Source organism: Pogona vitticeps, chromosome 2 (assembly GCF_051106095.1).
Source record: "Pogona vitticeps strain Pit_001003342236 chromosome 2, PviZW2.1, whole genome shotgun sequence".
Classification (NCBI taxonomy): domain Eukaryota; kingdom Metazoa; phylum Chordata; class Lepidosauria; order Squamata; family Agamidae; genus Pogona; species Pogona vitticeps.
In genome coordinates, this window is record NC_135784.1 from 168,324,077 (window position 1) to 168,350,060 (window position 25,984).

Genomic DNA, 25,984 nt, shown 5'->3' on the forward strand with positions numbered 1-25,984 from the left:
GCCAGACAATAGTTTCTGGCCCCTGCCTTGCCTGCCCCCCTAAGCGCCCACACGCCTTCTGCTGTCAAGTGTTTTTAAAAAAGCCTCACCTCGCTTGCTGGCTGTCTCCTAAGACAGTGCCTCTTGCACCCTCCATCCAGAACTGCAGCCTGCCAGCCAGCCAGCCTGTCTGCCAGCTGGCAGGCTGCAGTTCCGGATGGAGGGTGCAAGGGGCACTGTCTTGGGGGAGAGCCGGCGAGCGAGGCATGCTGCCGGCCCTTTCCTCCGAGCCGCCGCTGAGCAGAGCTCACCCCTGGCCCGTCCTCGAAGAGCGCCTCCAAGCCACCAAAAGCAGCTGCCACTGCTGCTGCCTCTTCCAGGGAAGCGGCTCTCTGGCTCTCTTTCTCTCTCAGCACCCCCAGCAGCAGCCCGGCCAACAGTTGCCTCAGCGCCGCTCGCCTCGCAGTTTGCTCCTCTGTTGTGGTGGGGGTAGCTGCTGCTGCTGAGTGTGCCTTTCTTTGACGGGGGGGTGCTCCCAGAGGAAGGTTGCCGGACCTCCGTATGTGTTTGTGTGCGTGTGTGCATGCGCGCATGCATGCACCTGTGGAGCCCCCGCCCCATTCTGTTTAATTTCGCAGGTACCGATGGGGGCTTTTCTCCGTTGGCAAGGCCAATTCTGTGAGGGTTTTAAAAATTTTTATGTTGTGCCCTCCCCCCCACTAGGCGGTCACTGGCGCTCCCTCCCTTCTCTGCTTCTTCTTCTTCCTGCTGCTGCTGCTGGTAGTGAAGAAGGAGCTGGAGGGGGTCGTGGCCGGCGCCCTTCTTCCTCCTCCTTCTCCTCGGAGCCCCAGCCGGGCTAAGGAAACTCCTGGGCGGCTTCCTCGGGCTCTTGCTCTGCTTGGCGGAAAGTCTGATGCGGCCCAGCCTCACCCACACTCTGCCTCCAGCGGCCCCCAGGTAAATGGAGTTTAAAACCCCTGCACTAAACGAACCAGCACAAACCACCAGTTTGTGCCCATCTCTAAGCCATTTAGGAAGAAATGATATGGAATAGGACTTTTCCTCTTTCCCATATTACAGTTACTGTATTTAAAGCACCTACAGTCACTTAGGATGTTTGTGTATCCCTATTAAGTTTCTTCCAACCCATGGCAAGCCTAAGAAATAATTTCTGAAAGGCCCTGTCTTTAACAGCCCAGCCAAGTCGTCCTAACTAAAGTCCATGGCTTCCTTTACAGTGTCAATCTTTCTTTCCCTAGGTATTCTTTTCCTACTGCCTTCAACTTTTCCTGACATTGTCTTTTTTAGCAAACCTTCTGTTCTCATAATATGCCTAAAACATGATAGCCTCCGTGTAGCAATTTTAGCTTTTAATGACTTCAGTCTTCATTTGACCTAATACCTACTTTACATGTCTTTTGGGCAATCCACAACATTCACAAAACTCTCGTCCAAGTTTCAAATGAACTAAGTCATCAGTGTCCTTTATTATCCATCTTTTGTACAGTATATGTACACAATAACTGGGAACATTGTAATCTGAACTCTTAGCTGTCCAAGGACAGATGGAGAAAAGTCTCTTTGTTGTGGGACGAGATGTGGCTGGAGGAAATGGATACAGTCCATATAGACCAAGCATGGGGAATCTGTGACACTCTACTCTCATCATCCTCTACTAGTGGTCATGCTGGCTATGGCTGGTAGAAATTGCAGGCTTGAGTCCAAGCTATCTGAAAGCCTGAATCTCCCTCTGTAAGCCTGCCTTGGCATTTAGATCACGGGAAGCCTTTCTTTTTGTCTCACCACCCTCACTCACAACTGCACTTGGAGAGAGAGGGAGAGGGAGAGGGAGAGGGAGAGGGAGAGGGAGACTTTTCTATTGCTGTTCCAAGACTCTGGTATTCCCTCCCATCTTTGCAGTTCCTCCACAAGCAGGCAAAGACCTTTTTTTTCTTCAGATGGGCTTTTTCTTAGTGACTGGCAGTCTGAGAGGTTCTTTGTGCTTTTTTGCTTTTAAATGTGTTTTTAGTATTCCTTGTAACCATTTTTAATATACTTGTTTAATTCTTCATAAATGTTTGTATACTTAGTTTTTAGCTTTTAAATATCATAAATAAAATAAATGATGGCTATGTCTCTGAATTGCCAGTTGTCGGAGAACAACAAGCAGAAAGATGAAATGCCACACGCTCCTCAGTCATGTCAGGGCACCCACTGCCCATTCTACATTCACAGTTCTTTTAACATTGCTCCCCCCCCCCCAGCATAATCCATTACCTAGTACAAACCATCGCGCCTCCCATGTCCCTGGTGCAGGTACTTCCAAAAGGAGGTTTATCTCAGGAGTCAGCACCATAGCTGCAGTTGGTGCCTTTGACACCTCTCCAACCTGGTGGAGGTTGGTGTGGGGAGGTATCTGTCACAGAACATGGATTATGACATTGCTAGGAAACCAAGACAGCTAACTCTTTTCCAGGTTACAACCACTAAGTTGTGGAGGAATTGCCACAGACTGCTTCCCTGGCTGATGGATCAGAAAACTCCCTTGTGATCACTTAAATACACGGTATAAATACACCAGGTAAATGAAAAGAAAAATCTCTTGAATGGCAATCCATCCTCAGGAGAATCACATTACATTTTTATTACAAACACCAACAGTTTGCCACCTGGCAGAATCTGACTTGAGGTGTATCTAGGAAACTCAAAAGATGTATGATTTAAATTGGTAGCTGATACAAGGGCTACTCGGGCTTTTTTACTTCAATCACTGTCCCACTGATTAGACTTCAATTTAATGTCTCAAATGGTATCTCACCACAAATGTTTGCTTTACACTTACACACCATAAAAACCCACAGAAACCTGCAGCCAGTCTGAGACTGAATGATTTTAGGTAAACATAACTCCAAAGAGCTTGTAAAGATGCCCTATTACATCTGAAATGCTGAGATGTTATTAATTCTCCTTTAATATTTGAAAAAAATTACTGTTTTTAGCTTTTGATGTTGTGTTTTTAATGATGAAAGCTTCCTTTTTTTAGGAGATAGGATAAAAATATTTTACCTTTTTTTAAAAATTAAAAATAAATACATATTATCACTGTTCTGGTGGTTTCTAAGACTGATTGCCAAGGTAACCTGCCAAATCATCAAATTACCTTTTGCCAGAATGGAAGATTAATCACACTTGGTGACCATACCAATTAGCAACATGGCCCCTCCAGCATAAAAGCTAATAAGATCCAAAGCAAAAAAAAAAAAAAAAAAAAAAAAAAAAAAAAAAAAAGCAGCACAGAATCAAAGTGTTAAAGATGGGAGATTTCTTCCATTTTGCAGGCTTGTCTCCCGTTTTATGCTCGTTAGCATTACAACCCTCCCCTCTTCAGCCTCGAGTTCTTGTGGCTTTCGCTGTTCTCTGCTGCTGTTACTATATTGTGCACATGCTGAACCTAACATGGGGACAAGCAACACTCTGTAATATAAACAACATACCCTTCGGGTGATGTCTGTTTCTAGCGTGACTGACTTGTCAGGTCAAGCAACCCTCGCTTCACTTGTGTCAATTTTCGTAACTTTATCACATCATCATTTGGCTTCCTAGTTGACAGAACACAATGCTTGGCTATCTTCACACCCTTAGTTTTACTTTGATTGTGCCTTTTCTGTTCCAGATGCAGATCAATCTGAATGATGTGATCATAAGTCCATGATGGCCTCTGCCTCTCTTTTACAGCTATGATGCGTCGTATTCCAAGAATTTGACTTTTATTAGCCCAAAGCACATCCAGAAGACTCCAGATTCATGGTTCTGACACTTTGCATGCAGCCTTCCATAGTCCAGCAATCTCCATATGTTGGACTACAATTCCCATCCATCAGTCCACACACCTTGGGAAATTTCAAGAATTGCACAGTTGAGACATACTTGTTAAGAATAGAAGGCAGTGTCAACAGTTTTAGAATGACATAGAAGAGGAATGCTGCTGCCATCTTCCGGTTGCAGTATAAAATGCAGATTCTCGGATTACCTGTTCAGGGACCAGTAGCCAACTTGAATTGTTTGAAGTTTTTATTTAAGATGTGCACTTAAGCCCGTGGTTCCCAAAGTGTGGCCCAGGGCCCACTAGTGTTTCATATGGGAAACTGAAGTGTGCCTTGAAAAACAATAATCACTTGTCCATGTCAAAGCAGCCCCAAGCAGCACTGAGCAAGCCTTCCCTTGGCCTCTACGTAGGCAGCACCACAATTCCATAGGATGGGAACTATGTAATGCACTGGGTTCCTGATGCAGCCAGTGTTATGTCACTAGAAATCTCAGTTCCATCTCTGAACCTTTATTAAGCAAACATAGGGAAGAACACAATATTGAGACGCAGTATGAACTGATCTGCTTCCAGTTGCTAAGATGATGCATGCTTCTTGCTTTGAATGCTAAGAAAGGGAGATGTTGCAGCTGTTGTTGGCCTGCAACTCCAGTCAGTCCTCACTAATAGTGCCAACAGTGAGGGATGATGGGAATTACAGTCCAAACAAGAGGGATGCCCATTTCTCCCTCCTAACCTCTGCATGTAAGACGAAAGGATCATGCCTCCAAATTTAAAATGGAAGAAAAACACAAAATTCAGTGCTCCCTCTGAGATCAAAGGTTTGGAGGATGTTTATCCTAGCAGACGGTTCTAAATAACTTGAACTGGTGATTTTGACAATAGGCACAGGCACTCCCAAACTCAGCAAGAAAGAGGGTAAATAAAATAATGCCATACTCTTTATATAGGTACTCAGTGTGGTGTAATAGACAGAGCACTGGACTAGGACCGGGGGTTTGATACTCCAGCTCTGCCAGGAAAACTCACCGGGTGGTCATGGAACTGGTAAAATCATTCCTAAAATACAGTGGTGCCTCACACAACGATGTTAATTGGTTCCAAAAAAATCAACGTTGTGTGAAACATTGTTCTGTGAAACAACATTTCCCATAGGAATGCATTGAAAACCGGTTAATCCGTTCCAATTGGAACGGATTGCCATCGCTGAGTGAAAATCCCCATAGGAAACATCGCTGTGTGAAACAATGTTTCCTTCATTGCAATGTATTGAAGCCGACTCAATACATTTCAATGGCTTTGCGAAGTCCTTTTTCGCTCCTGTAAAAGTGTCTTACAATGTTTGGAAGCTGTTTTAAATGATTGCAATGGTTAGTCCACCTCCTGAAACCTATGCAAACTGATTTTGGTGTTGTTCTGACTCTTTGTTAATTTATGATGATTTTTTGTTTTTTCCATTGGAAACCATTAGACAGACCATCCAATGGTTTCCAATGGAAAAAACAAAAAAATCATCATAAATTAACGAAGTGTCAGAACAACACCAAAATCAGTTTGCATAGGTTTCGGGAGGTGGACTAACAATTGCAATCATTTAAAACAGCTTCCAAACATTGTAAGACACTTTTACAGGAGCGAAAAGGGAGATCGGGAAGAACTTTAAAAGGCAAACGGAGATCAAAGAGCCCTTTCCCGATCTCCCTTTTCGCTCCTGTAAAAGTGTCTTACAATGTTTGGGAGCTGTTTTAAATGATTGCAATGGTTAGTCCACCTCCTGAAACCTAGGCAAACTGATTTTGGTGTTGTTCTGACACTTTGTTAATTTATGATGATTTTTTGTTTTTTCCATTGGAAACCATTAGACAGACCATCCAATGGTTTCCAATGGAGAAAATTCAAAAAATCATCATAAATTAACGAAGTGTCAGAACAACACCAAAATCAGTTTGCAGAGGTTTCAGGAGGTGGACTAACCATTGCAATCATTTAAAACAGCTCCCAAACATTGTAAGACACTTTTACAGGAGCGAAAAGGGAGATCGTTGTGTGAAAATCCCCCATAGGAAACATCGCTGTGTGAGGCAGCAAATTTAACAGAAAAAGGCATCGTTGTGTGAATTCATCGTTGTGTGAGGCACTCGTTGTGCGAGGCACCACTGTATGTATATATATTTTTAACTGAGTTTTTTTGTGTGTGTTGGACCTTTGCTTCTTCCTTCTTCCTCTCCAAAGCAAATATCTTTGATTTCAAGCCCAGGGCATTTTACACCAAATAATCTTTATAATCCTAGATCTGCAGAGCTAGGAGAGACCAAAAGATCTTCAAGTCCTACCCCTGCCAAGGAGGCACAGTGGGGAATTGAACTCCCAACCCTCTGCAACAACATATATGCTGTAAACAAGGCTCATTGACATGTAAGAACTATTTGAAGTTGGTGGACTTCAGCAGTATGTAGGATCAGGTTTCATGAACTGATTCCATCCATCATGTGGTCAGCAAGCACTTTGGCTGTAATACATAGTCTAAGCAATCTGACATACTTAATCACCATGACTACGTTCCTGCTTCTAACCATCTAATGGGTTAGATCAGTGGTCCCCAACCTTGGGCCTCCAGATGTTCTTGGACTTCACCTCCCAGAAATCCTGGCCAGCAGAGGTGGTGGTGAAGGGTTCTGGGAGTTGTAGTCCAGGAACATCTGGAGGGCCAAGGTTGGACACTACTGGGTTAGATTATTTTACAAAGAAGCTGGGCTGAATCATTCGCCTCCATCATTTAGAGAGTCGAACATCCCTTCAGAACGCTATGAGGCCAGTGGTTCTCAAACCGGGGTCCCCAAGATGTTCTTGGACTCCAATTCCCAGAAGCCTTCCCCATGATGTGTGCTGGCCAGGATTTCTGGGAGTTGTTGTCCAAGAACATCTGGGGACCTAAAGTTGGGATCCATTGCTTTAATTTATAAAATCTGCTTGGAAATTTAAAAAAAAAACCTGAATTTCACATAAAGAAGGACCACTATCCCCTTATCTCTCTTTCAATCTCCCTCTCTAGTTGAAACATGAAAGAATAAAAACTGGGCATGGCTTGAGAGGGTTTGATACAGGTTTAATTAACTTGGAATTAAATTCATCACAACCTGCTTGGTTTTCCCATGTTTTGACCATATATGGTCACCCCCATATGGCTCCTTCCTGATACTTCCCACCTCCTTTCTTCTGTCACAATGAAGGCAAACCAATGATGAAGTTCCCACAACCAATCATGAAGCTCCCACCTCACAAAGGTTCTAATCCTCTTAGGTCAAATTGCAACCCACCATATGTGTCTGGCTCATTTGCCCTTAGACTCTCCCGGGATCACAGCCTCTCTGAGGTTTGCCTAGTCCTATGCAGGTAATGCCCACTGAGCTCAATGGATCTTACAGGAACACATCATGTTCGAAGAAGAAGTGACGAGGACCTATGAGTCAAGAAAACAAGAACTTGGTGAGTGGCTGTCAAACAGGGGTTGACCATCTCTCCATTGTTTGAGTGGCACCATGATGTAGGCATTGTACATCAGAGATGTCTTTGTTGTACTATCTAGTTAATTGACAGAGCTGTTTAATTTAGGGTCCATGTTTCTCTTGGGACGTGGACATGTAGAAGACCTTGTCCAGATAGGATCTATACATCAAGTAGAGGTAACCATCTCCCTGTTCCCTTTGTACTGTGCATGCTGTAGACATTTGGAGAAGTTCACTGTCTAGAATCTAGCCATTTGACAGAGTTGTGTTCTGCTCTTTTAAGGGTCGTACTTCATTGAGAGGCCAAAACAATCTCACCTCGAATCACGTCTTTTTGGTGGGGTAGGTAATTATGACAGTAACACTGGCTTCAATGAATGATCCATTATTTGTCATAGAAGTCCTCTGAGAAGTCAGAAAACTGTGTCTCAAGATGGCTTCTGACCTCATCTGGGCAGTCGTTGGCATGGGGGTTATGACATGGAATTATCTATGAATGTATGGAATCTTCTACATTCATGAGATTCCATGGATTGTGCTGATCTCTTCTTTTGCAGGTTGGTGTCCATGACAACGAGGGAGACTGGTGGTGAAATACATCACAGTGCACAACAATAGGCCCATTGCACCACATGCGTCTGGCTCATTTGCCCTTAGACTCTCCCAGGGATCACAGCTTCTCTGAGGTTTGCCAAGTCCCATGCAGGTGAGGCCTACTGAACTCAATGGATCTTACAACAAGGTAAGTATATGTTGGGTTGCTGCCAGGACTCTGTTCTTCGTGGGAATCCGAATTCCATTGGCCAAGAAGGTATGATTCAGATTTAAATAACTTTGAGTTAAACCCATCACAGCCTGCTTGCTTTTCCCATCATTTGACCATATATGGTCACCACCAAATGTCTCCTTCCTGATCCTTCCCAACCACCTCCTTTCCTCTGTCACAATGAAGGCAAACCAATGATGAAGCTCCCACAACCAATCATGAAGCTCCCACCTCACAATGGTTCACATCCTCTTGGATCATATTGCAACCCATTATATGCGTCTGGCTCATTTGCCCTTAGACACTCCCAGGGATCACAGCCTCTCTGAGGTTTGCCCAGTCCCATGCAGGTAGTGCCCACTGAGCTCCATGGATTTTACAGGAAGGTAAGTATATTTTGGGTTGCTGCCAGGATTCTGTTCTTCGTCCAAATCCAACTTCCATTGGCCAAAACATTCTGTTCGGAGAAGCAGAAGTGATGAGGACCCATGAATCGAGAGAGCAAGAACTTGGTGAGTGGCTGTCAAATAGGGGTTGGCCATCGCTCCATTGTTTGAGTGTTACCATGATGTAGGCATTGACAGAGCTGTCTTCTGTTTAGTTTAGGGTCCATGTTTCTCTTGGGACGAGGACATGTAGAAGACCTTGTCCGGATAGGATCTATGCATCAAGCACAGGTGACCACCTCCCTGTTGTTCCCTTTGTACTGTGGATGCTGTAGACATTTGGGGATGTTCACTGTCCGCAATCCAGCTATGTGACAGAGTTGTATTCTGCTCTTTTAAGGTTCCATACTTCACTGAGAGGCCAAGACAATCTCACCTCGAATCACGTCTTTTTGGTGGGGTAGGTAATTATGACAGCAACACTGGCTTCAACAAATGATCCATTATTTGTCATAGAAATCCTCTCGGATGTCAGAAAACTGTGTCTCAAGATGGCTTCGGACCTCATCTGGGCAGTCGTTGGCATGGGGGTTATGACATGGAGTTCTCAATGAATATATGGAATCTTCTACATTCATGAGATTCCATGGATTGAACTGATCTCTTCTTTTGCAGGTTGGTGTCCATGACGAGGGAGACTGGTGGTGAAATACATCACAGTGCACAACAATAGGCCCATTGCACCACATGCGTCTGGCTCATTTGCCCTTAGATTCTCCAGGGATCACAGCTTCACTGAGGTTTGCCCAGTCCCATGATACTTCCCACCTCCTTTCTTCTGTCACAATGAAGGCAAACCAATCATGAAGCTCCTACCTCACAATGGTTCACATCTTCTTGGGTCATACTGCAAGCCACCATATGCATCTGGCTCATTTGCCCTTAGACACTCCCAGAGATCACAGCCTCTCTGAGGTTTGCCCAGTCCCATGCAGGTAAGGCCCACTGAGCTCAATGGATCTTACAGCAAGGTAAGTATATGTTGGGTTGCTGCCAGGACTCTGTTCTTCGTGGGAATCCGAATTCCATTGGCCAAGAAGGTTTGATTCAGATTTAATTAACTTTGAGTTGAATTCATCACAGCCTGCTTGCTTTTCCCATCATTTGACCATATATGGTCACCACCAAATGGCTCCTTCCTGATCCTTCCCACCTCCTTTCTTCTGTCACAATGAAGGCAAACCAATGATGAAGCTCCCACAACCAATCATGAAGCTCCCACCTCACAATGGTTCACATCCTCTTGGGTCATATTGCAACCCATCATATGCGTCTGGTTCATTTGCCCTTAAACACTCCCAGGGATCACAACCTCTCTGAGGTTTGCCCAGTCCCATGCAGGTAATGCCCACTGAGCTCAATGGCTCTTACAGGAAGGTAAGTATATTTTGGGTTGCTGCCAGGATTCTGTTCTTCGTGGAAATCCAACTTCCATTGGCCAAAACATCCTGTTCGGAGAAGCAGAAGTGATGAGGACCCATGAATCGAGAGAGCAAGAACTTGGTGAGTGGCTGTCAAATAGGGGTTGGCCATCGCTCCATTGTTTGAGTGTTACCATGATGTAGGCATTGACAGAGCTGTCTTCTGTTTAGTTTAGGGTCCATGTTTCTCTTGGGACGAGGACATGTAGAAGACCTTGTCCGGATAGGATCTATGCTTCAAGTAGAGGTGACCCCTTCCCTGTTGTTCCCTTTGCACTGTGCGTGTTGTAGACATTTGGGGATGTTCACTGTCCGCAATCCAGCTATGTGACAGAGGTGTATTCTGCTCTTTTAAGGTGCCATACTTCACTGAGAGGCCAAGACAATCTCACCTCGAATCACGTCTTTTTGGTGAGGTGGGTAATTATGACAGCAACACTGGCTTCAACAAATGATCCATTATTTGTCATAGAAATCCTCTCGGATGTCAGAAAACTGTGTCTCAAGATGGCTTCTGACCTCATCTGGGCAGTCGTTGGCGTGGGGGTTATGACATGGAGTTCTCTATGGAAGTATGGAATCTTCTCCATGAGATTCCATGGCTTGTGCTGATCTCTTCTTTTGCAGATTCGCGTCCAAGACAACGAGGGAGACTGGTGGTGAGATTGATCCCTGGGCTGCAGAGTGGGGTGGGGGAGAATCAGATGACTGAATAGAAATGAAGGGGCACAATCCGGATATTTATGGAATGCCTCCCCCACTTTTTATCCTGGCAGTGCAGGCACAGCTGGTTGCCTCTATTGGAGCCGAGAAGGAATTTTTCCCTGTTCAACCCAAATTGGCCTTGGAGGTTAACGGGTTTTTGCCTTCTCTGCACTGCCTTCCTCTTGGGCTGCCCCACCTTTGTTTGGAACTCAAGAAGAGCTAAACTGTGGGTGTTTTAGAGGCTACAATTTGAAAGAGACTAAGCCCACAAACATCATGGCTTTGAAGGCTTCACTGCTGGATAAGCTCTGTGGGTTAGACCTCTGGGTATGGAGCCAGAGTTTAGGGGTTTGATTCCCCACTGTGCCTCCTTGATAGAGGCTGGACCTGATGATCTATTGGGTCCCTTCCACCGCTGTAGTTCTAAGCTACTTCACCATTGTTCTTTAATAAAGCTGTGGTGGTTCAAACAACTTCTCTTGTGTCTTTGTCGTTTTTCTGAGTTTGAAAGGCCAATCTCTAGATGGGCTGTGCTTAGATGTCCAGTCCGGGTTAAAACAGAGCTACAAAACGTTCTCTGTGTTTGGACAAATCTCCTAGTCAACATGGCAATTAAAGAATTCTTACAGAATTTGCAAGCCTATCCATGGGTTTCGTGCAGAAGCAAATTCACGCCCCACTGAATTAAATGGAAATTGTGCAGTTGTGAAGAGGACTGAACATGAGGCCAAGTGAAATCTTCTGAAAAGTTGGGTTTTCAAGGAAAAGGTTGACTTCCTCTAATCCCTTTTGAGACTCAACTTCAAAGTCAATGATTAGAACAATGACAGTGACAAACACTGTGACTTCATAATGGATCCATTGATACTTCACTCAACATGTGCTGGAGCTGTTTGCCTTCCTAACAGTTTGGATAATTAAATGAACTGCCCTTAGTATTTATTAATATAATTCATTATCCTTTTCATTGAAATCATAATGGAATGATAATACTGATAATGTAATATGAAAACAATTCTGTTTAATTAAATAAACAATTCATTTTCCAATAATCACAGGAATGAATTCCAGATGCTTATGACCTTTGTTTTAGAGATCTTGTTTTCATTTATTAATGAATACATACATTACCAATATGGCCGGTGCCTCTACTGGATGGCTTCAATTTTTTTTCACATTTAGGGGTTTTGTCAGTATTAATAGGTTTTTAAAGTTTTTTTAAAGAAAACCCCTAGAGTTTTATCCTTATAACCAGTCCTTTGATAATAGTAATAGAGCTTAAATTTAATAGAGTGTTGCCAACTTCATAAACCTATTGAATTCAATGAAGCCATTGATTTAAATGGATGAATCAACACTTTTGTAGATCCCAAGGTGTACTTTCATTAGCACTATGAAGACTTGAGGTTTCTATTGTATGATTCATATCTACCATATGATAGAAATTACATTGATGAATTCTAAAATAATTATCAAGAGAACATCATTAAAAAAAACTTATAAATCAGAGATGCAATCCTGTATCTCCTTATTTGGCTGGATGCCTCATCAAACTCAATATGACTTACTTCAATTAGACAAGAATCAGATTGCATTATTATAAATTATTTGGCAGTAACTTCATGATAATTAACGAAGCAGTTTTAATAACTTGTGAATATCATCGTTCCAGTATTTGTAACTTGAGTTCCATTTCATTACAGACAAATTAGCTCATGAATCCACATCCCTATTTGACATAATCATGAAACTAATAATTTAAATAAATAGATAAGTGTTTATAGAACAGTACAAAGCTATTCCAATAATATAAATAATGCTGAAGAAGTGAAGAACACAGGACCCATGACCACCAATACATTTCTCAAGGCTGGTGAAGCTCAGAAGATTAATCTGAATTAGCTACAGTCATTCTGTTCTACAATATAACCCTCTTTTTTCTTAGGTTGAAATGTTTTGCTACTCATCCGAGAGCCTCTGTGGGATCACAGACCCTAAAGATTTCAACTCTTCCACAGTCTTTTATTCCAGACTAATCAGATAGAGATAAAACAGCTACAGATCCATTCCAGAAGGAGATAGCTTGGAATGTACAAACCCAATTCAACATCACCCCTTAGATTTTAGGGTCTATATAGATATTCCATCTAGACAGATGGTGGTTAGTTCTTACCTGTCTCCACATATCTTAAAGATACAGAAATAGCACCATGCCCCATGACCTCCTAAAACCTTTTCTAAAATAGTGACTGCATATATATCCTGTTAGAGTAATATTACTCAATCACATTGTTTCAGAAAAGTAACAGCATCTCTGGCCAGTTTTACCAAAAGGGAAGTTTTGTCATTATTTGAAACATACTGTGTGTATGTGTGTTTGAAAGATATTACTAAACTTTCAAAGGGAGTCCATATCTGCTTTAAACAAAGAATAGACGTAAAGTGTGGTTCATTGAGAAGATTGTGGTTCTGAAACAGACAGTTATGTATGCTGTAGACTTGCAATATATACATTTTGCCAAACAAAGGGGGATATTCCTCTTGTTCATGACCCTGTCTTCAAATATATATACAGTGGTGCCTCACACAATGATGTTAATTGGTTCAAAAAAAATCAACGTTGTGTGAAACATCGTTCTGTGAAACACCATTTCCCATAGGAATGCATTGAAAACTGGTTAATCCGTTCCAATTGGAACGGATTGCCATCGCTGAGTGAAAATCCCCATAGGAAACATCGCTGTGTGAAACAATGTTTCCTTCATTGCAATGTATTGAAGCCGACTCAATACATTTCAATGGCTTTGCGAAGTCCTTTTTCGCTCCTGTAAAAGTGTCTTACAATGTTTGGAAGCTGTTTTAAATGATTGCAATGGTTAGTCCACCTCCTGAAACCTATGCAAACTGATTTTGGTGTTGTTCTGACACTTCGTTAATTTATGATGATTTTTTGAATTTTCTCCATTGGAAACCATTGGATGGTCTGTCTAATGGTTTCCAATGGAAAAAACAAAAAATCATCATAAATTAACAAAGTGTCAGAACAACACCAAAATCAGTTTGCATAGGTTTCAGGAGGTGGACTAACCATTGCAATCATTTAAAACAGCTTCCAAACATTGTAAGACACTTTTACAGGAGCGAAAAGGGAGATCGTTGTGTGAAAATCCCCCATAGGAAACATCGCTGTGTGAGGCAGCAAATTTAACAGAAAAAGGCATCGTTGTGTGAATTCATCGTTGTGTGAGGCACTCGTTGTGCGAGGCACCACTGTACCTCACTTACCCTGAAAACCTCTTAGTCACTATAAAACTGTTCTGACTTGACAGCACATAACAAGAACAAACAAGATTCCATCAAAGTTTTACTTGTTTAAACTGTTTTTTTCTAAACTGGTTATAGGAACAGATAGCTCGCCTGTTACAGCAGCTCCACTAACTGCCAATCGGTTTCCAGTAACAATTCAAAGTGCTGGTTTCAACTTATAAAACCATAAACCAGGGGTACCCAACCCCTGGTCTGCAGACCGTTGCCAGGCCATGGCAAGACCAGGCCGCGGAGACAGATCTCCCACCCACACCCCCACACCTGCAAGGGCGTCCCACAAGCACTGCCCGCCCATCCACACATGCGCGTGAGCACACCCTCCCACGAGAACAGGGGGTGCCCCCCTACGCATGGACCTGCAGTTCAGAAAAGGTTGGAGACCACTGCCCTAAATGGCTTGGACCAAAGCTATCTCAAATGCTGGGTCTCCCCTTATAAGCCTGCCTAGGTGTTGTTACCACCAGGAGACACCTTCCTCTTGATTCCACTACCTTCACAGGGATGTTTGGCAGGAATAAGGGAGAGGGCCTTCTCTGTCGCTGCTCCCAGCCTCTGGAACTCCCTCCCACAGGAGGCCAAGCTGGCTTCATCTTTGCTGTCCTTCCACAAGCAAGTGAAGACCTTTCTCTTCAGGCAAGATTTCCCTCAGTGACTGGCTGCCTGAGTGGGTATTTTTTAATGGACTGTTGTGCCTTGCTGCTTTGAATGTCTTTTCAGTTTTGCTTTTGTTTAGCATTTTGTGTGATGTTTGATTCTTTTAAAATATTTTTATAGTTACTGTGTTTACCTTTTAAATATTGCCTTTTAATAATGTAAGCCACATTGGATTCCTTTTAAGGAGAAAAGTGGGGTAAAGTATTTTAAACACACACACATTTCTCTGCCCGTCTATGTCCATCACAACATGTGGCCCTTCCTCTAGTCTTTCCTTATTATGCATCTTCATCTTACCTGCTTTATTGGGAAATTATAAGAGTGTGTTCCTTGAGCTAAGGACTTTGTATACCACCCTGTTAAAATCCGGAGCAGCCTTTCCCAATCTGGTGCCTTCCTTGTGGGTCTACAACTGCTGTCCTTTCCACCCACCACAGGCCACGCTGACTGCTGTAATCCAACCCATTGGGAGAGAGAGAGAGAGATCTAGCTTGGGAAAGGCCATGCTACAGCCTGACTGGATTGATATCCAATTTGGCAACCGCCACAGTGCAATTGCTGATGCTGAGTCAGCCAGCTATAATACCTCACTACCAAATATAATCCAGTTTCTCTATTCAGAGAGAGGCTTGTTCTTACGAAGCCACAGGAACAGCAAAATGTTCAAGTTTACTTTGTCTAAAACAATGATAATCCTCATCCATGACTGCTCACCACACAGCTGTTACTTAAAATTTTCATATAGTACAGCAATTGGGGGAGGGGAGAGGTTTTCTACTCAAGTCACCTCCGATGCCTAGTCTACCCCAACAGCTTCTTGCTACCTCTTAGGACTCACCTAGGCCTATCTCCTAACCCTTTAGTGAGCTATGTGTTTGTGAAGCATGGCAGATGGTTCAGAATTTCTGGCCCTCCCTGTAGTAGGGGACCTTTCATTTACCAAATATCTCTGGCCAGTAACACCGACTATTACTGATGGGAGTTGTAGACTAAACCGTCTGGACAGACAAAACATTTTATGTCACTTCTGCAGAGAACTGCACAGGGCTTTTCTATTTTGGGAGAGGCCTACAGGTGAACAACAGGTTACACACTTACATGTAAAACATGCAGTGGACAGAGCGCTGGGCATGGACTCGGGAAACCTGGGTTCACAGTCCTGCTCAGCCACATAAATTTACCAGGTGTGTGTGGCAACATGAAAACCACTCCTTAAATATCTGATACTACAAAAATGCAACTAAGGTTATCATAAAACATAAGCAACCTAGTGACATAGTATACATAGAAAGCATCCCAAGTTCTCCCCTTTGGAAATCCTGTGACATTGGCCAGAATGTTGTTAGTTTCACCCAACAGCTTAACTCCACCAGCATACATTTCAAGGCCAAATTCCCACCAGCTAAGAAACCAGGGCTTTTCTCTCTCAAGGTACAGCAGTTGTGTCACTTGGAAGGTGACTAGACAAAAGGGACATTTACACTGATGGAGTCATTCCACTGCTAAACATGCAATAGAATTCTGGCCACCATCAATTAAAACCACAACCAGAGGTCATGCTGCTGGTCCAGATGGATCAGTGGCCTGGCTCCATCCAAGACAACTCTTTGTTTTCTTAAATGCTTCCAGCCACTTTAGGTCCTAAGCAGCTGCTTGAGTGTCAGCTCTGGGGAAAAAGGCAGGATATAGATACAATAAATAGTAAAATTGTATGTGGCTCATACGTAGCGACGTCTACGTTGGCTTGGGCACGTCGTGAGAATGGCTGATGGTCGGATTCCAAAGGATCTCCTGTATGGAGAACTAGTGCAGGGAAAGCGCCCCAGAGGGAGACCACAGCTGCGATAAAAGGATATCTGCAAGCGAGATCTGAAGGCCTTAGGAATGGACCTGAACAGATGGGAAACCCTGACATCTGAGCGTTCAGCGTGGAGGCAGGCATTGCATCACGGCCTCTCCCAATTTGAAGAGACCCTTGTCCAGCAGGCCGAGGCAAAGAGGAAGTCACAAAAGCAGCAAAACCAGGGAGCTGCACAGGGGACAGATTGGATTTGTCTTCAGTGTGGAAGAGACTGTCACTCTCGAATCGGCCTCCTCAGCCACACTAGACGCTGTTCCAAGTCCTCCATACAGAGCACGGTACCATAGTCTTTCGAGACTGAAGGATGCCTAACCTGCCTAACCTATGTGGCTCAATAAGCAATAGTATAGCATTCCTTATCCTTCGGTTCTTCACTCATGTTGGATTACAAATCCCATGATCCTCTGCCAATAGCATCATGGGCTGGGGATGGCAAGAGTTACACTGCAACATATCCCTTGGGTATCAGATCAGGCAAAAACTGGCTAGGAAGAAAGACCTTATCATATTATTGAAAACTCTCCCAATGTAGAAATCTTCACATAAATTGGACTGGACCTCTCAACCTTCTCCTCTGAAGATTGCCGAGGACAGATTGCTGAGGAAGATTGCTTGCTCCACCCTGGAGATACTGGTGATGAAACTGATCTAAGAAGACTAAGCAGTCTGCAAGACCGATACAAAAAGCAAGGCAAATCCACCAAGTTTCTAAAAGCACACACAGTTCTATATTAATGTTTGATGATCAGATTCCTCTTGTAAGAATAAAAGGTCAGCTCTCTCATTGCTGACTTTGTAATATTCTTCAAAATATACAGCAACTGTGCCCTGACTTTAATCGCTAAGCTATGTGACTCAACCCAGCGACAAAAATCCACATCCTCATACATGGATAAAGGTTGTCAGGCAGCATTCTCACACCCGGTATTATGGTCATACAAGACTGGATGTTCCCTCCTCGTGCACTAATTACTGAGCAGATTGTAGTACTTGGCATCCACTTTGGAAAGGCTGTGGTTCCAGTAAAATGACATTTGAAGGTGCAAACATGGCTAAAATGAGAATTGGGGGAGGGGGAGATTTAAAAACCCTTATGATTGTGGTTATTATACATTATTGAGTCTACCTAAACATTTTAGAGTGATTTTTCCATTGGTTCAATATAGACATTAAATAAATATGGATTTTGGAATATTTGCTTCAAGATTTCTTCCTGTACTAACCTGGGATATATTATATACTTTCTCCCCCTTTCACAGACTGCTCCACCTGTTATAGAAGGTAGCTTATGCTAAAACAGCAGTAAATTGCCCAACACTTGACATTTTCCCTGTGTGAAATCTAACCTCACATGTCAGTTTCTACAAATACACCAGGAGTTTCTATTCATCTCTATCCTGGCTTTTCCATTGAGTGATAGCTACTCTAATGCTCCAATGCCCCAAAAACATTTTATTCAGGTAAATCAAACAAATCTTAGATACGGATCTGCACTAACCTGGTGGCTCCTCCTCTTTTTCTTCTGAGAATGAGTAGAAGGTAAAGAAGAAGATAACAGCTGCAAATGTCAGTGATACTGAAATGAAGAGGCCGGACCCTACCACAGAGAGGTCCAGCGGAGCCCACATAACAGGAACATGTGAACTTTCTGATATGGTATTTATAGATGTTATGCCAGGCCTCTAGACAGCTGCCTCTGTGGTTATCGCTGTCTTATTGGTGGATATAAAAATCATGGCCACAGACGGAATATTTCCCGGGCAGCTTGGTTTTCAAGTGCAAGCTACTTTAAAGATTTAAATTCATGATCAGGTTTTCATATTGGGAAGACCTCTTTTACATAGCAAGCCCACACTGCATGTGACTTCCCAGCACTCCATAGATAAAGACGGGTGTGAGTGTGTGTGTGTGTGTGGGGAGGATAACATATTGGTAACCAGTAAGGTGGCAAAATATGATCTTTTGAGAAGTGTCTATGAATTACATTCTCATTGGCTGCTTAAACTTTTTATAAAGCTGTCTGAAACTCTCTTCTCGTTACTTTTCTAATTTGAGGTATACCATATGTACACATCTTAGAACTGTGCTAAAATTAATGCATTCTCCCACAAATATCTAATAATGATAAACTTAACCTTTATCATCTCATGACAATTGTCATGTCTGCTCTTATGTTTTCCCAACAGGTCATAGCATGAATAAATCAATTTTGACATAATTAGACACATCTCAAAATTGGATGAGGTGTTCACATATTATTTTTAACAATTTTGATGATATAAAAAGCTTAAGTAACCAATTAGGGTGGGCTGTCACATGAAAACATAATGCATATTTCAAAACACCATAACAAAATTCTATCACCTTACTTGCTACTAATTTTGCGTTTATCCCATGAATTAAATAGGGGAAATCATGCAAAAATGAATTTCCAATAGAAAAGGAAAGCAATGAGTTGTGCATAAAGAAAAAAAACTGAGGTGCATAAAGAAAACTAACCAGCAATATCATCTATCCTTAGCAACAAAATGAATCAATCATGTGTTCTTAGAATTAGGTCTTGAGAATGTAAAAAAAGATGCCTGAAGTTAAACAACATAAATCTAAGAGATACAAATGATTCAAACATGTAACAAGAACAAATGAAGCTGTATTTGATGAAGATACAGTACAGTATTACAGAGATCACTGAATTCTTACAGTACTTAGATTATAATGGAGAATACCCTCTTTGTTCTCTATAAATAATTGCGAAAACCCATTTTGAATCCAGTTTTCAGGTCTGGGATGTTCTTCCTAAAAACCAAACCACTTAGAAATAAAATCCAACTGAAGAGTTATTTTTGTCTCTCCTCCAAACAGTCTCTTCCTCTACTCATATGCAACGTTTCTTCTTAACAGTCACACTCTGTTCTTAATTGTGTATCTGCTATGGTTCCAAAATAGGATCACTGCATTCTGCCTGACAGAATGATATGCACAAGCATGCAGATTCATTTAACAAACCAAATCTGGCAAAAGTGTGGCCCACTTAATGACCCACAACTCGCATCATCTATTACTTACCAGCTTCAGAGCAACCACACCTGAAGAGTCCTTTTTCTGCAACTACATCATACACGGTTACTTAGAAATGAACCTTTTGGGGTTCAACAGGGTTTACTTGCAAGCACTATGTGCAGAAATACAGCCTTAACTGTCTTTTGAAAACAGATTGGACAAATTTATGAAGGTGAAGCCTCTAAATGGGATAAATGTTGTTTTGATTTACATGCTGCCATAAGAGTTAGAGCACTAACATATCTAAGCAAGGAAAACAAAAACACTGTCCTTACGGGCTCAATAATAATAAATCTTAGAACCACAGAGCCAGAAGGGACCCTATGGATCATGGAATCCAGCCCTTATCAAGGAAGCACAATGAGGAATCAAACTCCCAACGTCTGGCTCTGCAGATAGATACCTAAATCACTAAGCTATCCAGCAGTTTATATCGGTGGGAAAGCATATGCTTTCTATAGAAGAGATCCCAGATCCAGCCCTTGGCATCTCAAAAGAAAGGAAAGTCACTGACAGGCTACGAGAGCATCCCTGAGTTTACTAGAGTTACACCCCCCCATCTTCCTAACGGGCACCAACCAGGAGGGCAAAATGGAGCCTCCATGTTTAGTAGCCGTATACCTCAGAACCAGTGCTGGAGGAGGAAAGTCAAGAAGAAGGCGCCGCCGCCGCCGCCGCCGCCGCCGCTGCTGCTGCTGCTGCTGCTGCTGCTGCTGCTGCTGCTGCTGCTCCTTCCTTCCTTCCTTCCTTCCTTCCTTCCTTCACGCCCTGCGTCCCAGTCGCTTCCACGCCGGTTCCCCCCCCCTTTTGTTGAGAGCCACCCCGCCGGGTCTTGAGTGCCCCATTTCTAACTCGAAGTGAGGTCGGAAAGGAAGCCGTGATTCCGCAGCTGCTCCCCCTCCACAAACGCGTTTCTACCCCGTCGGAGCCCCTCTGCCGCCATTCAGAAACAAGCGCTTTTAAAACAAACACATACACACACGAGCGCGCACACCCACCCCGAAAGCGCACGTGCAGCCAGTCCCTTCTTGCCGCTGCTCCTCCTCCCTTCCACCCTCCCTTCCAGGCGCACGTGCGCATGCGCAACGCTCCTTCCTACCCATTCCCTCCGAAGCTTTATCAGCGGCGTTTACGGCGCGGTTCGTGGTTTTTTTTTTCCCCCTCCTTCTTTGCCCCCGCCCCTCGCAGAACCTCCGTTCTATCCGCCGCCTCCCTCCGGAAGAAGGCGAGACCCCGCCCTCCAGGCAGGCGCTTCCGCTTCCGGCTCCATCGCTGTTCCCGCCTCTTCGAATCCGGTCGGAAAGAAAGAACGAACGAACGAAGGGAGGGCACCAAAGCCCGGCAGAGGAAGGAAGGAGTGAGTGAGAGAGAAGGTTTTGGCGGTGGTGGACGCCGCGGCTGGCGTCGTGAGGGAAAACGGAGAATAAAGCCGCCGGTCTTCGCTTCCCTCATCCCTGGTCGTCGCCTTTTATCCTTCCGGTAGGGCTCTGAGCTTGGTAGTCATGGAAACAAGTAGTCGTTTCTTCTCCCCCCCCCCGTCGCGCGCACGCACCGCCTCGAGGCACTGGCGCCCTCCTCTCCTCAGAGGCCCGAATCGTGTCCCTTGGGAGCCCCCTTGTCTCCTCCCGCTCCCTTTTAAAATTGCTAACCCTCGCCAAGGTCCCGCCTTGTCACTCCGCGTCGTGTGTGTGTGAGAGAGAGGAGACCCGGCTGGCCAGTGGCTCAGCAGCGAGCGGGAAAGTCCCCGGTTCAAACAGTGCCTGAGTTGGCCCGCCCGGTTTGACAGGATTTTAGTGGCAGATTCCCTTTAAATGCTTTAACGCTGAGCTTTTGGGGTTTGTTTGTATCTCTGATGGAAGACGAAACCTCAGGGAGAAAGAGAGCTGCTTGTCTGTGTCTGTGTTTTGCCTCAGGGACGACTTGGATGGGACAGGCGGGGACGGGCATAGCAACATCCTTCATCGGGCCGCATATAATATAACTTTCTCCTCCCCTCTTTATTTCGAGTCCTCTCCTTCAGCTTTTGTTTCTTTTTCCAAAGGAAAGGAGAAAACTATAGTCTGTTTAACTTGAGGAGAAAACCATTCACATACAGCCCCAGTCACACTGTTCCTTTCAAAGGCGAGAACAGGTGAAACCTGTGCCTTCATTAGACTTGTAGGAACTGAACAGACTGCTAGCTTTCGGTGCAAATCTGTCTTAGGCTGTATAGTTGAATATTGTGGACAATGCATATATGTATGACTCCCCAAAACTCCTGGCAATTTCTTGTTCTTATCTGGTTCTCAAAGAGGAAAATTTAATTTGACTGCAATTAGCTTTTTCTAGCGAGTAGACCAGCTTTTATTCCAAGTTCTCTAGCAGAGGCTTGCCACATATCTGCATTGCCTTTTTTTCTTGGCCAAAAAAGAACTTTGAGTTTTGATAGAAGGCGATGTATTTGTGTGTTGAGTACGGAATAATGCAGAGTATTTGGGTGTCCTTTGCTTAAGGAGGTGAAATCCAACCAGTGGCTAACAGGTACAGTTTGAAACCTTACTCTAAATTCAGTTTGGCAGTTATGCTTCCATATATATAAAAAGTTATATACAGTATATAAATAAAACACTGTCCATAATATTTAAAACAGTAATATATATGTATGCTATATAAAAAGTTTTATATATATATATATATATAAATAAACACTGTCCATAATATATAAAACAGTATAATATATGTGGACAGTTATATATATATCAGCCCCTCTGTGTGCATAATGAAACAATAATACCAAAACATTACAGAACTGATGTAAAATTTGCTGAGGCCATATGTACCAGTAGTCCTGTGAATGGTCCAAAACACTATAAATGTTGAGAAACAAAAGTTGCAAATGTTTGGGAGGGAGTTTGAGGAGGACAGAGAGGAGGTTTAATCTGTAACTGGTACTTTTTTTTTTTTTTTTTTACTCCCATGATCAGCTTCCTTTTTCATTAACCTCTTCTATTGTGGTCAGTGTCTCAATGTATAACATATATTAGATTAAACCAATGAAAAATAGAGAACGGCAGCAGGTTCTTAGTACGTTAACAATGGCAGTTGTGGTGAGGATTTGGGCAAGTGTACATTTTTTTTAGTTTTCATGCAGTGAGGAACAGCTGTCAACATTCTTTTGCAGAGCTTTTAAACACAATGTGCCTCATTGTTCTACAATAGGTTAAAGTAGGAGCGTAAAAAGTGCCTTCAGCTATAGTAGTGGTCCCCAACCTTTTCCGAACCATGGTTTGGTTTAGCGGGCAGGGGGGTGGGGCACCTGTGTTTGTGTGTGTGGGCTGGGCACCCATACGTGCATGTGGGGGGCATGCATGCGTCCATGAGTGCGTGCATGTATGCATGTATGTGGTAGAATGTGTGTGGGGAATGGGGGTGGGAGATCTGTCTTTGCATCCTGGTCCTGCCACAGCCCAGTACCAGGCCACGGATCAGGGGTTGGGGCCCCCAGAGCTATAGTATTGGAATAACAGAATGATTTTATGTACAAGAGTCTTGCTCCCACCTTCATTTTGACAATATTATTCATACTAACAATTATATCAAATAACACCAGATAGTTTTATAGTCTTTAATTCATCACTATGACTATTAAATCTAGTTCATATTTTCTGACCTAAGATTTTAATAATGTTACTCCAAATTCCTATGAACACTCCACCCTCTCTTTTCCTGCTCTAGTGGAAAATTACAAAGTAGGTAATTCCTAAAGTTTAAATCTCTAAGATTGTCATATAGTAAGTTTGCTTAAATATCTTACTGTTTTGGCAGAAACAAAAAATAGATCATGTCACTTATTTGGTATTTTATAGTTTTCATGTGTATGGTTATAATCTCTTCTATACCTTGTTTTAATTTTTCTTCATCACTAGGAATACTGAAGAGATGCAGTAGCCAAGGCTGTGACCCAAACTGCTGATAGCACTTTCTGTTCATATAGGAACCTGCTTTATGCCAGGTCAGACTATTTGCATATTTAACTTGGTGTTGTCTTTTTGAGCTAAAGACAGCTCTAAGGGTTCACACAACAATCTTTCCTGTCTCTTAGCTGCTTTCTTAAGCTGGAGGTATCAGAGATTGAATGTTCTGCACATGAAACATGTACTTTACTAATATACTGAGATCTGTTGTTTTCTGTTTTAATGGAAAGCCTAATTCTATATCTGTTCCTCTTCACATTCATATTATATCTTCCTTCTTTGGGGGTCATTTGTGTTCCTGTCTTAGTTCACTAGAAGTTTTCTGGTGGTATCTTGCTGTTTTGTTTATTTTGGTACCCTCACATTTTTAGCCATGCTCTATATTTGCCCTTCTGTGTGCCTCCTGCACTTTAAACTCTACTGATTGTTTCTGGTATCTTTACTAATCAGCCTCTGAAGTTTTGCTTTCTTATTACATTTATGTCCAGCTTTTCTTTGATTTAGCTCAGAGTAGTTGATGTTGTTCTGTTTTCTCACTTTGTGCTCACAACAACTTTTTAAAGGACGCCTGGCTGAGAGTATGTGACCAAATGGGGATTTAAACCCATATCTCACGGGTTCTAGCTGAGTTCTCCAACCACTACACCACATCTGTATTTTTCATAGTGGTGATTTGTTGCATGTCTTTTTCTTGCATTCCCACATGTGCTGATTTGAATTTGTCTTCGTTCTGGAGGTTCTCTGTCCTGTCCTCCTAGTATTTCACTTTCTAATACAGTACTATCATTATGCCCATACTTCTCAAAGACTGTGAATTCTCCTGTAATTTGAAATCTCTTGCTCGTACAGTATGTTCTTTCTGACCTTTGAATGACTGCATTACTTCTCTATGACACTACTAGGAAAAGTTAATCTGCTTTCCCTTTATTTTGTACACTTAAGTATTTTCCCTGACAGTTGCAATCTTAAATTATGAAATTTAGTGTGAAATTAATACAAATAAATAAGATAAATAGATAAATGATACATAGTATCAGGAACACTTACTTGTATGTTTTTGTAGGAGTGAAACAATTCTTCCATTTTATTATTCTGCCCTGATTGTAAAACTAAAACAAGAAAATAGTCTGGTAGGGAAAGGCAACACACACAATTATATACATTCTGACTAACATGTTTTTAGCACAGTGAAGTAGTCCATTTATTTGCAAAATCATCATAATGCAGAGCAATTAGATGGATCATCAGAGCCTGAAAAACTAGTTCCATTTTAATTTCTGGTTATGCCAGAGAACATGTGAAAAGAAGAGTGCAGGATAGATATTCATCTCCTTAATTATGTAATGATGATGTGAGTGTAAACAAGTTGCATTTCACAGGCACTGTACATGGAAGAATTCAGATGGTTTTGGCTTATTGGTTAAAAATGCCACCTTTATGAGTTGACAGTGTTATGATTTAGTTATGTGCATTGATATGGTTGGCTTTATTATCTAGTTTTATGATAGTGGTGAGGACAACATGTTTCTTCTAGCTGGTAATGAGAGTGAGCTTCAAAATGTAATATGCTTACTTTGGAACAAGTTCCCTCTAAGGCAGGTGTCCCCAATGGCTTTGAATAACCGGGCTGCTGAGACAGATCTTTGAGGCCTGAAGGAATGCGCGCGTATACGCGCACACTCCAGCCTGCACGCATGGATGCATGCTCGCCCACACAGACGCCCCCTGAACACAGAGATGCACGGGCACACACACTTACAAATGGCCTCTGCATGCACGGACAGACAAATGCCTTCCCCCATCCTTGGGATAATGGTCTTCAACAAAAATGGTTCCTGGTGTTGAAAAGGTTGGGGACCACTGCTCTAAGATGCATGGCTGTGTGTGTCTCCGTGTTCCCCCTCCTCTCTGTACCCATAGCGAGCATTTCCAGCCCCTTTAGTTCCAGTCGTGATGGAAACCCACATGGGGGAGACGGAGTTGTGCACACAAGGGGCGGAGCCCCACACAGTGAGGCGAAAAATTACAGGGAATGTTGCCTGGGAATATTTACAAGTTTCTTATACTCATGAAAGATATCATCAGTATTATTGTAGGGGGAAGAGAAGTCATACATTTGTCTGACAACACTTTCAGTGATTCCTGTGAGGTTCTAAATGTGATACTTTTGTTTCTGGACAGTTCTGAGTAAGATTTTCGTTGTCAGGTAGGCTAATACTGTATAGTGAAATTTCGAAGTGTTTTATATTGGAGTGCATATGAAATGCAATATAAAACCCAGATAAGAACAATTTTAAACAAATTTCCCCGAAAATAAGACCCGAGCTGAAAATAAGCCCTAGTATGATTTTTCAAGATGCTCGTAATATAAGCCCTACCCCAAAAATAAGTCCCAGTTAAGTAAAACCCCACCCTCTGCCATTGTGCAGCATTGTGCAGCAACCAGAAGAAGATGACATGACTATAAAATAAAACATTCC

At 42.8% G+C, this 25,984-nt stretch overlaps 2 protein-coding genes and 1 long non-coding RNA gene across 9 annotated transcripts in view; 2 read left to right on the top strand and 1 right to left on the bottom strand.

The window, feature by feature from the left end:
• The window catches only part of PFKM (phosphofructokinase, muscle), a 72,337-nt gene extending 51,564 nt beyond the window's left edge, over nt 1–20,773 (bottom strand). Inside the window, exon 1 of one of the 3 annotated variants that reach the window (XM_072991155.2) lies at nt 20,651–20,773. In XM_072991155.2, the coding sequence (XP_072847256.1) occupies nt 20,651–20,654 (4 nt within the window). In that variant the 5' untranslated portion in view covers nt 20,655–20,773. Of the gene's footprint in view, nt 1–17,989; nt 18,256–20,549 lie in introns of those variants that run through there. The other 2 variants (XM_072991157.2, XM_072991156.2) reach the window with 2 other exon arrangements.
• LOC140704685 (uncharacterized) lies at nt 9,429–11,122 on the top strand. 2 transcript variants are annotated; one of them, XR_012084043.2, is made up of 3 exons: nt 9,429–10,191; nt 10,301–10,360; nt 10,572–11,122. It is a non-coding gene; the product is annotated as an uncharacterized LOC140704685 (long non-coding RNA). The 2 variants fall into 2 exon arrangements; XR_013541273.1 differs by lacking the exon at nt 9,429–10,191 and having other exon boundaries at nt 10,232–10,360.
• A 24-nt stretch (nt 20,774–20,797) lies between the features above and the next one.
• The window catches only part of SENP1 (SUMO specific peptidase 1), a 42,249-nt gene continuing 37,062 nt past the window's right edge, over nt 20,798–25,984 (top strand). For 2 of the 4 annotated variants that reach the window (XR_013541272.1, XM_072991160.2), the window contains exons 1-2: nt 20,820–21,030; nt 23,457–23,542. Coding sequence is in view for 1 of the 4 variants with exons in the window: in XM_072991160.2 (XP_072847261.2) it covers nt 23,536–23,542 (7 nt within the window). In the remaining 3 variants the exon portion in view is untranslated. Of the gene's footprint in view, nt 21,031–23,456; nt 23,543–25,984 lie in introns of all 4 variants that reach the window. The other 2 variants (XM_078384679.1, XM_078384680.1) reach the window with 2 other exon arrangements.